General features: G+C 42.8%; 2 protein-coding genes across 2 annotated transcripts; one reads left to right on the top strand and one right to left on the bottom strand.

The window, feature by feature from the left end:
* Nucleotides 1-201: 201 nt before the first annotated feature.
* ube2ql1 (ubiquitin-conjugating enzyme E2Q family-like 1) lies at nt 202-10,202 on the bottom strand. The gene is made up of 3 exons (XM_042077254.1): nt 9,872-10,202; nt 8,697-9,540; nt 202-4,201 (listed from the first exon to the last, which is right to left on the bottom strand). Exons 2-3 carry the CDS (start codon nt 9,378-9,380, stop codon nt 4,070-4,072), a joined length of 816 nt encoding a protein of 271 aa, XP_041933188.1. The 5' UTR covers nt 9,381-9,540; nt 9,872-10,202; the 3' UTR covers nt 202-4,069.
* A 443-nt stretch (nt 10,203-10,645) lies between these two features.
* Nucleotides 10,646-12,950, top strand: med10 (mediator complex subunit 10). The gene is made up of 4 exons (XM_042076565.1): nt 10,646-10,900; nt 11,458-11,541; nt 12,057-12,159; nt 12,555-12,950. Exons 1-4 carry the CDS (start codon nt 10,779-10,781, stop codon nt 12,648-12,650), a joined length of 405 nt encoding a protein of 134 aa, XP_041932499.1. The 5' UTR covers nt 10,646-10,778; the 3' UTR covers nt 12,651-12,950.
* The last annotated feature ends 2,721 nt before the right edge of the window (nt 12,951-15,671 follow it).

Consider the following 15,671-nt stretch of genomic DNA (forward strand, 5'->3'; position numbering starts at 1 on the left):
AAGGTATAACTTAAATAGCTTAGCACAGGCTTGTTCACATATAAAAGAGTGCTTAACCAAGTATAGGTGAAATGGCGGTACTTTGAGTGTACTAATAATGGCAGTTATACTGAATATAGACTAAAGAAATAATTGCATGATTAAAAGCACAAATGTACAAAACATAAGGTTTAAGAAGAAATGAAAACAAAACGACTTATGTTCAGTAGGGTAGAATAAGCCTACAACTTTTATTGCACATTCCTGTTTGGTTTTGCTCCGACTATGACCTGCAATGTTGTATGCGTGGTCACTGGACCACGCGTAGTCTTGTAGTTTATTCCCGACAGTCCCTGGAGCCTGAGATAGCTACACACGTGACTCCACTTGATTCAGGTACATATCATTCTTAATGAGTTTGTTTTTTTCTTTTATCATCTTTTTAATCTGTGACAATACCTGCAACATGCTTCAAAATCTTCAGTTTGGCAAACCACAAATAAATTAAAACACAAACATTCATAGAACACAATTTGACATTGTTCGGACGTTAAAAAAAATCTGGACATGAGAACTTGAAAAATAAAGAACCAATAAGAAAAAAAAAAAAAAGACATTCAGTTCTTTTTTTTCCAAAATTTTCTTCCTTTTCTAGAAAAAAAGAGAAAAAAAATAACATAGCTAGCTAACAATCACAGACCACATGCAGTTATAATACAACAGAATCATCTCACTTGTTTTGGACAATTAACTCAGTTAGTTAGTTTATGTAAACTACCAATCTAAACTATATCACAAAATTATGCTCTTTAAACTGGCGAACACCCAATTTTAGAGATATTTCGACTTAGTATACTTAGCCACTTTTCACAGAGCTCTCTTGCTACGTCCATAGGAATACATAACCACTTTTTTCAGTGACTGCCCAAAAGAGAACGTTGGAGAAGATCAAAAGCACTTCTATTTGATACCAGACCCGACATGTAGATCTGTACCGAGCCATCCAGCTTGTTACATAATTGGCATTAGAAACAAAAAAAAAGCGCCAAGTGCTGTGATACAAAATGTCATCAAACAAAGTACGGCTAGAGTACAGGAAGGAATGCTAGATTTGTGTCAGATGAAGAGGCGGGGTGTAAAAAAATGACGCACGTATGAGGAGAGCCGAAATCAACCCCTCGTTCTAGGCTCTCCAACAGACTCGCTCTACTTTTCCCCTTTCTGAGGGTGAAGATGAAGACAAAGGCTTGGCATAAGCTCGCCTGGGAAAAAAAAAATAATCTCATCGCAAGAATCCTGTCCCTTCTTGACCTCTCTGCATGGGGAAGTGTACTAATGTGAAATCAGGGGGGGGTGAGGAAAAGAGAGAGGGGGGGGGGGGGGCGTAGCTAAATTATTCCTCGGGTATCTATCCTTCTTTTTCTTCAAAATGTCACATTAATTAGCAGCTTTCGGTATGACATTTTGAGTCCCGACAGCACTGATGGATCTCATGCTTTGAGGCTTTCCGTTGTGCACTGCTTTGCATAGAAAGAGACATGCATGCACTGGGCAAGACACCTCGAATCTCCCTCACCATTGATGTTACATTACTGTGGGAACAAGGAGAGTGGAAAGTGGGATTTTGGCGTACAGTCCCCCAATTAATCTCAATTACATGCCATCTCAGTCTCACCAGCACTCTATTGTCCCTGCTCCCTGAATTGTCACATCCCATTCAGTGCATTTCAGTTTAAATGACATAAAAATAAATACTTTAACTTGATACTATGCATGTACAATGCATACTTTTTCCTGGGGTTCGTGGATGTTAACATAACTTAAGACACCACAGCACACCCGATTGCTGGCCCTCTTAGGATTCAAGGAGAAGCTGACAAAAAAGAATCCAGAAAAAGAATTCCAACATCAACCAGTCTAAACCCTACTGAACACTTCTTCGACATTGCTGTTTTTTTCCCAGTAACATGTCCATCTTGTGACACCCACTAAGCGAAACACCATTTTATGCCAGGAGTCTCAGCTGGTCTATGACGTCTATGGATTGGAACAGGTTGTCCCTAATGTGTCCATGTCACCCCTCTACATGACAAAATCTACTGTTGCCACGGCTCTCTGACACTTCCCCCTTCCCGCATGGTTACGTCTGTCAACATGCCAGGTCAGATGCCACAACACTGCAAGGCTAACGTAGAGCCTGTTGCAACCTAGCATGGCAGGCATGCAACCACGGCAGCTTTGGCAAGCTTGATGTCTTTCGTTTGCCTTTGATAGTGCAATGCTGAGACATACAGTAATTTCCCGTGTAACTCGCCTCTGTGTATCAACCTCATATCTGAATTCATTTGGTTAAATTAAGGTATAAACCTTGGTTCATAGGCGGGAAATTACGGTACATGCATGGCGGTTTGTTAGACAATGGTGCTGACACAAACTGCCAAATTCCACTTCTGTGATTGGAGACCAGCAGCAGAGATATTAACTGAAGCAATACGCTCGGAAACAATAACGGGGGCTGTCCGAGGGCTTGATATTGGCTGTCATGAGGAGGCATTATGTCTGAGGGCCAGCACTTCATAACAGCCGCAATCACGGCACCAGCGAGCGAGAGCCAATCTTCCTGGGCACTGACAAGTCCATCGAAAGCCACCATGGCACCAGCAAATAATAGTGTCAGGCTACCGCGTACGAGACAAGTGATGATAGTTAGGGCTTGTGCACATCTCCATCAAGCCCAACGAACATCTCCTTTTGTGATTCTTTCCATTACACTACACAATGTGTCACACACACACACACACACACACACACACTCACACACACTCACACACACTCACACACACTCACAATGACAGGCACACACCCCCCTCATCAAATCCAACTGAGGCTCTGACATTCGTTGCTGGCCATCTGGTATCTAAATCATGAGAATTATAGGCTTTTGGTCTCCTCCAAACACACACACACAAAAATGATATAATGAACAGAGAGTGTACAGTAGTTCACTCTGTAGTAGTAGTAGCCATTCTGTGTTTTTTTTTTCTCTTTAAAGTACCTCTGCATATGCATGGGATTTTTTTTCTCCATTAGAAATCAATGACCAGCTACGCAACACAGTGATGTCTAAATTTAGCCACACGCACGCAATAGAGACAGAGAAGAGAGAGAATAGAATGAAAGAATGGCACAGAGAGAGAGAGAGAGAGAGAGAGAGAGGAAAAGAGAGAGAGAGAGAGAGAGAGAGAGAGAGAGAGAGAGAGAGAGAGAGAGAGAGAAGAGCACAGCTCCACATTAAGTACAATCTTCATGTTGCATTGAACTGTGAATCACAGCACGGCCAAAGGAGAGTGGAGGAGAAAGGGTAGAATGAGCATGTGCCATGCTGCTCTGCCTGTCTATTATTAAATATTTAACAATGTCATTAGCATGTAAATGGGGGAAAAGTCTGACGTCACTTGGGAGCAGCGCGCTCAACAGCTTGTGCAGGGAAGAGTGGAGGTGTAGGGATGGGTTTTCTGATGTGAGAGATACACTGATTTAAGAAGACAGGGGAGAAAGATACTGGTGGTGCTGGTGTTGGTGGTGGGTGGAGGGCAAAAGCAGGGGGGGCGAGCCACAGTGTGCCCTCCCTTACCCCCCTGCCCAACACGCCTTGTCCTCTTGAGCAAACGCTCGGACTGTGGCTCCTGGGTGAACAGTCGGAAGAAGATGGAGATTTACAGGTGTGTCTGTCTCTCTGTGTGTGTATGTGTGTGTCTGTGTATGTGAGTGTGTATATCTGTGTTTGTGTTCTTGTGTGAAAGAGAAGCGCTCTACCATGTGTGGTACCGAGTACGGTATGGTGGCTGTTTATCAGTAGACTTTTTTTTCTCATATTTGTTTTCCATAAAGTTCGATGGTGAGAGACACAGGGGAGGGAAAAGGACAACTGGTAGTATTCGAGGAACAAGTAGACGAAGAAAAACACGAAGAAGAAGAAGAAGAAGAAGAAGAAGAAGAGGAAGAGGCAGAAGAAGAAGGAAAAAGGGACCAAAAAAGCCATGTGACGGGTTGGCCACATCCCCATCTCCCCAACTCGGGAAGGTTGCACTCAGCCGTCAGACACGGGGGGAGATACCCAGCCGTACTTCTCGTGGGTCTTCACAAGGCTCTTAAAGGTGGCCTCGGCCTCCTTACGGCTAAAGGCCTTCTTGGACTTGCCAGCTTTCCTGCAGATCCGCCCCTACAGAGAGAGAAAGAGAGAGAGAGTGAGAGAAAGAAAGAAAGAAGGAAAGAAAGAAAGAAAGAAAGAAAGAAAGAAAGAGAGAGGGAACAAAATAAAGTTCAGTTACAGGGCATACAAAGCAGTTAACGTCTGAAGTTACAACTGAAAACATAAATCAAACCTCCACACTAAGGTAACAGAAAAATAAACCTTTACAAACATTTGCGTTTAACTTGATAAACCAACATGTCACAATAATAAACCTGAAAGACAATAATACTAGAATGCAGACTCAATTCCAATGACATTACCAATTCCTTCATTATGAGCTTCAGGCTCTCTTTTCAGCTTTTTTTTAAAAAAAAAACAAGACTAGGGCAAACAAAAGCTCTTCACCATGGAGATATACAAATAGATCCCCATAATACTGCACCAAGCCCCTCCGGGACAAACTGGTCCAAGCCACTGAGAACAGTTCTGGTGTCCAATTCAGTCTCACAGTCCATACAATTTCATTGAACCTGCTATAGTGGTTTGAATAGTGAGAATGAAGGGTTTGTCTCTGGTGTGACGTCACCAGCCGGCACCAGATGAGCCGGTGTGTTGAGAGTCTTGGTATTCACGGCACACTCTGCCGTCAGCGGTCACCACTGCAATATAAACAGAGGTATTGCGCGCACGGGGCTTTGAAGTCGCAGGCTGATTAATGACCTAATCATTTAATGGCCTCCCATGTCAGAGGATGGTCTCGGCTGCAGAGCAGAGAGACTCTACCTAACTGCCATGAATGACTACTCTGAAAGGCCACAACATTCTTATGGTCAGAAAGATGGCTGCTAAACACACGGCTTTATTCCTCGTAATGGTAGAATAATATTCCATTTGTACAGATTTTATAAAGCTATTCCTGAGCAACAATTCCCTTGAGCACTGTATTTTATTTTGCTTGGCAGGACTGATCTGAACATAAGCTAAGAAACACAATAGTGAAGGAAAGGACTTAAAAGCTGTGGTGTAGTAAGCCACCTAATCTTCCCCATCATTTTTGTGGGGTTCATATCAAATTAATGTGGATTCATCATGACATTGCAGAATTGCCTTCCAAAATCACTCAGAACTACCCTACCTACAAACTAAATAATCTAATGAATCCAATATTACTCACTGTATGATGAAGATCAAAGTATTCAAGAGAGGCTTTTAAAAAAGTTATGGCAGACTACACTGGCTAAAAACGTCATGACAATTTTACAGTTTAACAAAACAAGAGATCCGAGTCGTGTCTCATGTCTGCAAAGGCCCAATACTGACAATGACAACCGTCAAAGGATAAGCAAATAAACAGGATTCATATGGAAATATTCCTTCATAGATTTCCTCCTAAGATTCAATGACAATACGTAGAAATAGACACAAAGGGCATTGCTTTAGTAGCAGAGTAAGAAATAAATGACCTAAGTGTCAACATATGCAGTGACCGTGAGAGTTCCCATGGAGCTCTGGCCTGGGTTCTGTCATTTTTTTTTATTTCCTTATCATAGCTTAACGAGGCTATGCTTTTGATTTTGTGACCCGTGCTCTTGAAACAAGATGTTGGAGATGAGTGTGTGTACATGGCTTCCCACCACACATAACCACCTGTGTGGGCCATGCATCAAAAGGCAGCTTTTCCTGCGTGTGGAGTGACGCAAGAGCGCAAGAGGGAAGAGCCCATTATTTGTGCTCCCACAAGCATGGTCGTCAGTGCTGGTGGAGGGTGGGGTACGTGGTGGATCATGGCATTCAGCGATCGGCGTAACGCAGCGCCAGTCAATCATTTCCTCAAACAATTCGGAGCACAGTGACTTCCGGGGGAACAATTGCCCACACACAGTAGGGCATTTAAAAGCCAGAGGACACCGGAGAGGGTGAGAGGACGGGAGAGAGAGAGAGGGAAGTGGACTGGGTGCTTTCCAGAGGCCTGCACGGACAATAGGACACGGAGAGGAAAATCTAGAGCGAGAGAGAACGGACGTATGAAAGAAAAAAAAAAGAAAAAAAAAACATGGGCGCGATAGAAATAGCCCGTTAATGCCCGGGGCTCACGGGGAGGCAAGGCCATGGTGTAATGGCCCGGAAGTAACTAAGTGCGCTAACTGGAGAGGAGAGCCGTGTCGACGAAGCGCACAAAGGCCTGTGATTTTAGGATTAAAAAGACCAAATGGAGCTTTAATTAACAGATTGTGTTTACGGTACCTCACTGAGAAGGTCTTCATGCTCGAGAGGAGAGCCGCTAGCTACTTGAACAGGGCTATGAGAGGAGCGGATGGATGGGGAGGGCTGGAGGTGGGGTGGGGGGGGGGTGAGGGTAGCTGAAGCTGGCAGGGCGTGATGCCAACGTGTTCCCAGGGCTTATAGCACATCCAGTACAGCCCTGCGGCACCCGATGGCTATGGCCCTGTTCGACGTCTACCGCGGCTATTTCGGTGTCGGCGCGTGCACCACCGCGGAGCAGGCTGCACTCCCGTGAACGCACACAGGCCTAATGGGTAATCTTATGAATGAAGTTTCAGTGAACGGGCGCTCGCTCGCTCGCCTGCTCGCTCGTTCTCGGGCCAGTCCCGGTGCATTCTGGGAGAGCACACAGCACACTCAGCTGCGATTACATAACTGACATGTGCCAGGGAAAGGATAAACAGTGCTATTCCTCATACCATCTGATCCACAGGCAGCCACCGCCGAGGGCCTGGCATTCCACCATTCGAAAGCACTCCGACAGGACCGAGTGGATGCAATTGCCTTGGCAAAGCAAACTGCCTAGATGTGCAATACTGCTGCCACAAAGCAGAGAGAAGGGCACAGATAGGGGAGGTATTGCATCTGGCAGAGGTGCCAAAGGGTGACAGACAGAAGTTAATGTGCTTGCTAATATTGCAGGATGGTTGGTGGGGAGGGACTGATTATTGGCTGGGGTGTACACGCTGGTACCTTATCTGAACATACAGACTTAAATAGAGTGCAGTATCATCTCAATTCATTTGGATGACACATAAGCTAAATCTGGTTTTGATTCCTTTTTTGTGCAACTCCTGTCTTGGGATTGGTGCAGTGTGCTGTGGTTACACACGCTCACTGTGATTCAGCAATCATTTGTCATCTAGGGCTGTGTTATGATATGGAGACATTTTGACTTTTATTATATGGTTTTTCACCACCTCGGACACCCTGTGTGAACACATGGAAATCAAAAGACTGACTCATGTGACCTGACGAGCTGCAATATTATGATAATGAAAAACCTGAAACTGCTGCAAAGCTATGTGGTTCCACTTGGTTTATTAAAGACAGGGAACCTTACTAAGCCTAGTTTTTTTTTTACAATTTCTTTTTTAAAGGCCAATCTAGTCAAACAGAGGAATTCCCACAGTCAACAAAACCCTGTGGAGCTATGCTGGATATAGCCTGGGGCAAGTCAAAGAACTGCATTGTCTTTCAAGTGGGTGATTTAAGTATCTGAAAAGCTTATGACACAAGCTATTCGTTTATTTATTTATTTCATCCCAACAACAAAGAAGATCATTATCTGAAGATCTGCAGACCACTTTGTGTATTAATTAACATCATTTTAACCTCTTGAGGCTGCACTGCTCACTGCATTACAAGAATCTTCCTTAAACGAAACTTTCTTCAGTGCTGCTAAGTGTGCAGATTGCTATGCTATCTCAACAAAATTGCCCACAGGAACCAAATTAGACCCCTCCTTCACGAAAAGTGATATGGCCACACTATATTATGCATCTTTTTGATCCTTTTAACAACCTATAACTTCACACTATCTCCAAAGAAATGCACAGGGTATGAAGGTGAATAGCATTTGTAGCAATTAAAATAATGCTTACAGTTGATGAATGCCAAATAGCCTATACAAACAACCCTGGCTGTAACAACCTGATAACTTTGAGAAACTTGAAGCAAAATTCATTAAATTACTCATATCAAGCTAAAATGCCATTGATTACTCAGTCTGACTCCTTAGTCACCTACTCGCTGTATACCCCTGTATCTTCTCCACTGTGTGGCTCTCTCATGATAGACATCAGATGGCCTTGTAGGTTGTATGCCCTTGTTACAAAAGGACATTGCAACCTTGGCTTGACAGAATTGAGATCTCCTTGACAGATACAGGGGGATACATGACGTAGTCGATGTGCACATCTTCAAATAAATTAAATTTCTGGAATACAGCACTCATAATGTCATACTAGGATTAATCACACAGTTTGCACGGCGCGGATCGATAATGTTGAGAGGCACGGTCATGATGTTTCCAGTGATTGAAATGGTGGAATGGACCTCTTCATTTCAATCGCATATTAGTCAGACAGGATAGGTTTCAATTTCCGACTTACATGAATAATACAAAGGTTACAAGGAGGCCCTTGCGTATCTTTTAGTAACCCATCCCAAACCTAGATCCAAGACGTCATCAAAACACTCAATCACATCATTATCTTGAATAGCCTTTATGTCTCACCTGTCCTTTCACAAGGCTCGCAGCAAACTGCCTCATGACGGCCTCGACCGTGTACGCGCTGGACCAGCCTCGGGGGGTTAACAACTCCATGCAAATAGCTCCTCCATCGAGAACGTAGCCGTTCTCCAGCCTCGGGGTAAGCACTCGCATGAAAGGCGGTGAGAAGGGGAAATTGTCGGGGAAAGTGACATTCAGCAGTATGAACTCAGTGTTCGTCTCTTTCATGTCCTGCCACAGCGCGGAGTCCTTGTCCACCTGGTGCAGCTTCACATTCCATTCAAAGAGGTTATCATCCATCAGCTCCACGGTTATAAAGTTGTCACCCAGTCGTCGGATCTCTTGCAGTTCTTTCATCAATCTCCGTGTCCGGACCTGGGTGCAGTGTTGTCTGTGGGGCGCCAACGAGGGTATCGAGCTACTGGGCTTGCTACTTTGCTGTTTCTCTTTCGTGTCCTTGCCCTGTTGTTTGTCCTTAACAGGCGGTTTGTCCTTAACCGGATGATCAAATTTTTTAGCTTTTATTTCTGGGGTACTAATGTTCGTCTCATTGCTGGTATTACAGTGCTTCGTGTTGTTTTTCTGGTTGCCCTTGGTCCCTTTCAACGAGCCTTGGTGATGCTTTGGGTCCTCTGTGTCGCGGTCGTGTAGACGAATAAGTCCGATTTTACGCAGAAGGGTTGCCATTGTTGTTGATATTCACAATCCCCCTAAAAGAGTTCTCCAGATGCGTACAATGTCGATATCGACGAACGCACGCGAACCTTAGTTCACTGCAGGCTCGGAAGATGACCACTCGGCGATTGCATGTAGCCCGTCCTCAATGCATCGTTCCGGCGAATTCAAACTGAAAACATAAGAGCCATTGCATAATTCACCAGAGAATGGATAGTTTTTCCATTCAGATCATACCAATATGTTGGTTGTGGTGGACATACATCTACCACAAAATTACCAACGTAGCCTATACTTCACACGGTTGCAGCAATTTTGACATGTGGAATGTTTATTGACTGCAGCGAAGCTATAGCTGCGGATGCCACGCCACTATTGCTAGCATAGGAGGCTTTTCAAACAGATAGGTTAAACAAAACCTTACTCCCAATAGATTCTGTTCACAACACAATTCCACAGCATTTATTTATATGTAAGAAATATACATAGGCCCTACCTCTTACCTGCAAAATAACACGATAATGCACCTGTTCCGTTTAGTGTTTACAACGGACAGTGACTCCAAAACGATATCGGGTTGCAGATGACTGTTAATCCTGAGTTCGGCTGGGTCTGGTCTATCTAAGCCAAAGCCTTTGATGTAACCGCAGCTGCGGCAACACTAGCGCTAATGTTGCTCGGAACGAACCAATCCGATAGCCTAATCCGTCGCGAAAGCAAGAGCACACATAGGCTACACACACACTGTTATAGCTGGTTTGTACAAAGCTCTGAGGACACTCGCTTTCGCTGTACCTGGACGGAATGGATAATCAAGTCCCGCGCACGAACTGTGAGGATAGAAGAGGGGCTGGGCTTCCGATGCATCAGCTGTCGTAGGGGGATTAGTTAATGACGTTTTCACCTCCCCCCTCCCCTTTCTATTTCACATTCCACATTAGGTTACCTTGGGAAGAGAGCATGAGCTGGTGCACCAAAATGAATAAATCAAGCAAGTTAAAATTAGGATATAGCCTAGCAATTATATGTGTTTTTGAAATTTCCCTTATCTTAAAATATATAAAATATCGTACATAAAGGATCACGGCCAGTTAAGACTAACAATGGTTATACATATTAAATATTCCACTGTGTTGGTTATAAACCAGTAATACAATATCTTCCTGTAACTAGCATAAGGATGTTTTTTTGCAGCATAACTACTTCCCAGCAATGAGAATCACTTTACGGCACAAACCAGTTGGCTGTTTCCACGGAGACGGAGCCTAAGCTTTAGTGATTGGCTAATACGCTGCCAGAAATCGGTACTGCGGCATGGGCACTATGAAAACGCACTAAGAAACCTTTGTTTACTTACGTTTTCTTTTAATGTAAAGTATTCCTGGTAGTTGTACAACTAATCGAGCTATTATGGCTGAAAAATTTGATAACTTAGAGGAGCATCTTGAAAAATTCATCGAAAATATTCGTCAGTTGGGCATCATCGTAAGTGACTTTCAACCAAGCAGCCAGACGGGACTGAATCAGAAGCTGTAAGTGGTCTTTCAGATAAGCCTAATTCAAAATTAGTTCTCATAATGTTACAAAAAACGAACGCTAAGTAACTTGATGACTTGAAAGACGGGTAGACATTTCTCCTACAAGAAAGCACATCCTGGACTGTAAAATAAGCTAAGTTAGCTATGCTAGCTTGGTGGACTATGGGTTAGCCAGATAGCAAGCTAACGATAGGCTTGTATGCTGATAATGTGTCGCTGTCATTCGTGTGAAACGTTAATCATGTAAGAAATAATCATTGAGATGAAGATATATTATAAGTTAGGTCGTTTTGGTTAGGGATTTGCGTTAACGTTAGCCTACACTACCTTGTAGTCATGGCAGTCATGCTAGCTGTTGACGTCTGTGTGTCATGAGTTTACGTTATCTGTAAATGAACAGGATTTGAGATGTAGGCAGCTTTAAGGGTGCTCTTTAATACGTAGGGGTTGTAGAAACACTACTATTATGTGCAGACACAAATTAATCCATTGTGATGATGAGCTTAAGGTACTGGCCACTTCATATGACCTCATTCTCCTTTGTCCCACAGAAACTTCATGATCACTGGATTGCAAGATATTGAGAAATGCCGACAACAGCTGCATGACATCAACGTACCTCTGGAGGCTTTTGAGTGAGTCCTTCACATCTGGCCAAAATGCTTAAACATTCAAGCTTTGATGGTGATTCATTTAAGGATACAACTCTAGTAGAAATCCTGTTATTACAAGATTGCTGTAACTAAGTATTTTACCCAACAATACTAACTACCAAAGCTGTGGGCGGTGCTTAGAGCCTGCATCAACAGGGCCTAAAGCCTATTTTATTTTGTGCACAAAAAAATATGTTTTATTGGTGATTTTGTGTTTGCTGCTTTGGCTCATTGTTGTTATTGTTATTGTAGTAGTGTCCCATGTCATGTGTAATGTTAAGGCTCCGCTGCTGAAAGGTCACTGTGGTAAATCGCCAACCTATAGCACAGAGACATTAACACCTCTCCTGTGTACATTTGAAATGTCAGATGAAACAGTCTGGGATGAATGATTTGTTGTCTTTCATATTTCCTCTTTCTGCCTACCATGTTTTAGACATTCAAGCTGCCCATGTCAACAAGCCTTATATTGAAATTGAAGGACATTTCTTTCACAGGTATATTGACCAAGGACGGAACCCTCAGCTTTACACAAAGGAGTGCTTGGAAAGAGCCTTGGCAAAGAATGAACAGGTCAAAGGAAAGATTGACACTATGACGGCAAGTTCACATTTCTGTCCTGTATTCAACTGTAAAATCATTGTAACTGTGGCCCAGGTTTAAGATCTACATCCATTTACATCTACATTTATTCATTTAGCAGACGCTTTTATCCAAAGCGACTTACATATCTCAATTACATTACAAGGGCCATTGTCCCTGGAACAACTCACGGTTTAGTTCCTTGCTCAAGGGCACAATGGTGGAAGCCGGGTATTGAGCCCACAACTGTTCAGGCTACTGGTTTGGAGGAAAAAGATTGATAGTGTACTATTAGTTGTAGTCTCTATATTTCCAAGTGTAAGTGTAGATTCATGCTTGGTACGCCTTGTGATTTCTAATCATTGGATCTTGCTGTCTACATTTGACTAATTTAATTTGTTTGATTTTCACAGAAATTTAAAAGTCTCCTTATTTCGGAGTTGGGAAAGGTTTTCCCGGAAGAAATGACCAAATATAAGGCTATCCATGGAGATGATCCACCATCATAGACTTGGCTACAACATTGTCATTGTCGAGCCAAAATGTATATATGTTTATATGCAAATTAAGCCTTTTTTTAACGAAACCAAGCACCGTAAAATCTTTCAACTTTGTAATAATTTTCCAACATTTTATATTATGCTGCTCATCATGCAAGAGAGCGATATGAATTTAGTATATCATTGTAGTTTGATCTCCAATCAATGCAGAGGTAGAGTTTTGCACCAATTCTGTTTTAGTTTTGCTGTATATTGATACCGGTATGTGTTTTTGTTCCTTTTCATTAAAGTTGAGGATCAGGTATTATTCATTGTCTGTGGTCTCTGTAACTAAAGTTAATGGTCACTGCAAATTGCAGTGTCAGAATTTGAGTCTAGCAACACGCCATTGGGATGTGATTATGGACCGTGTTTCAATGGATACAGGGGAAAAATGACTCTACACACAATTGGATAGACCTGACCAATCAGAGCAACAAAATATGAGAATCACATCAGGAGACCGGCAAAAATGCCCCTCTTGATAAATGCCTTTCACTTTTCTTTTGGTCATCTTTTCAAGTTATTGCACTGTAAATATCTTGTATAACACACACGGTAGCGAAATTGAAACATCGCTTGTCCAGGGGCAGCCTTCTTATTGACTATTTGATTGGCCCAAACACAACTTGACTGGGCATATTGACCTCGCAATGGAGCGACTCCAAATTTCCATACAACCTTATACATTCAATATTTGACCTCCTGAAGAATCAAGACTGTTTATTGTATTTGTAATTTCTGTATGTACATTAAGTCATTCATTTACCAAACACTTACATCCAACATGGCTTACTAGTGAGGTATACAAAAAGTTGATCAAGGTGAAAAAATATGAACGGGGTAAAAGACTAAATGTGCTATTTGTGACCAAGTAAACAGTATTTAAACACTGTTAAGACTCAAATTCTGTGGACAAGTTCCATGTTCTCCTCTGATGAGTAATTTAAAAAATAAATACTTCAGTGCATTCCCTTGATGTACCCAGTCTTGTGGTAAATGAATGTATTTGATGCAATGAAACAGAATCCCAGCTTTTGGACTGCACATGCCCAATAAGAGCAAAAACAATGTATTTAATTGGTTCAACATTTAACAAAGAATTATCATTTTTTATTTGTTTGTAATAGTGGGGCAGCCGTGGCCCACTGGTTAGTACTCTGGACTTGTAACCAGCGGGTTGCCGGTTCGAGCCCCGACCAGTGGGCCATGGCTTAAGTGCCCTTGAGCAAGGCACCTAACCCCTCACTGCTCCCTGAGCGCCGCTGTTGAAGCAGGCAGCTCACTGCGCCGGGATTAGTGTGTGCTTCACCTCACTGTGTGTTCACTGTGTGCTGTGTGTGTTTCACTAATTCACGGATTGGGATAAATGCAGAGACCAAATTTCCCTCACGGGATCAAAAGAGTATATATACTTATATACTTAGTGATTGGTAAATGTACTTGAAATCTCTCTCAGGTCACAGAAAGACTTTGCATTTCTGTGATAAAGCCCATTCGTTTAGAAAAACACAGTAATGTACTAAGTAGAAATATATCAAAGTCGAAACAATAAAGACAAGAAATGCCCCAGTTTAAGAGTGCCATTACTGGGCCCATTATGGCATCTCTATTAATCTGCAGGCTATTGGATTTGTTTGAGCTGAATATGTTAGGCGCCATCAAGAGATACCACGAGGGCCCTTCAAATGATGCAGACGTCACAAACAGATGACGTGTGTGTCCTCAGACAAGTGCTCAGTCTACACACAAAGGTCACTGATGTCATGCGGGGAGATGGTTCCTTCTGCCTGCACGAATAAGCCTCCAGAAAGTTCCAATTTCTCTGAGGGCACTTTTATCCCTCACATAAAAGGGCACCTTTTGGAACAGTTCTCCGTGTGAAATTAAAAAAACCATCAAGGATAAATTGTCCTTTCAGTGCTTTTTAGTCAATAAGAAGCGTGATCATTAGAACCAAGGCTGATGTTCAACGGAAGGACTGTGATTTCTCCCTGACCTTTTAGTGACGGAAATAGTTATAGGTCTAGGTAATAATAATAGGTCTATTAACAAAGTGTGGTAACATATGGTGCTTTAAGTGTAAAAATGGTAGCTTTAGCCAGGGTTAATTGAATAGAAAGAATATTTAATTCTACATCTTTTGCTTTACATTTTTCAGGATGATGGCAAATCTTGCCATCAAATTTGCTACTACCTCTGTCTAAATACATACATATGGCTTGCAAACAACCTGGTCGCACAAACTCCCAACTGAGCAAATTGCTTGGTTATCAAGTTTCCCCATCTTGACACCGTATTTCTTTGATCCTTATTTTGTTTCACGTGTGAGGCTAACACCGGCCACACTCGACCGTCTTTTTTCGGGGTGGCTGACGAGCTGTATAATGTGGTCTTTGATAATATTATCATAATGGCTTTGTAATGGTAATACAAGGTGCTAGACACTGACTGAGGATGTGGACATACATACACAATAGCCGGCTGGCCCACGAGGAGGGTGTGTGTGTGTGTGTGTGTGTGTGTGTTTCTAAACACTTTACTCATTTGAAAGACGGATTCCGTCTCCATTTCAGTGGACAAACACCCCCACAGTGGAGGTCATGAGGCAGACAAACCCCTCTGCCTTCTGTTGCCACTGTCACTATGGCAACGCCCGTCTTCCTCCTGTGGAGAACAAAGGCCTGGTCTAAAGAGGAGGAGTGTGTCACTCTGTGTGTGTGTGTGTGTGTGTGTAGAAAGGCCTAGCACCATAATACATATTCACCATGAAGCAACATGCGCTAAATGCCCACATGACTGCAAGAGTGTGAGTGTGTGAGTTTTGTTATTCATATTCTTGGCCCAAAGCATCCAAGGACTCCAATGACCCTAAAATTTACAGTGACGAAGTGGTCTCGCTGAATGGTGGACAGGGCTTGAAAGTAGTCCCAATGTCATGGCAGGTCTTTTAGAGAGTCTGTGCTTTGGTTTTGCTTTGTGTGGGTAAAT

The sequence above is a fragment of the Alosa sapidissima genome, chromosome 21, assembly GCF_018492685.1.
Source record: "Alosa sapidissima isolate fAloSap1 chromosome 21, fAloSap1.pri, whole genome shotgun sequence".
Classification (NCBI taxonomy): domain Eukaryota; kingdom Metazoa; phylum Chordata; class Actinopteri; order Clupeiformes; family Clupeidae; genus Alosa; species Alosa sapidissima.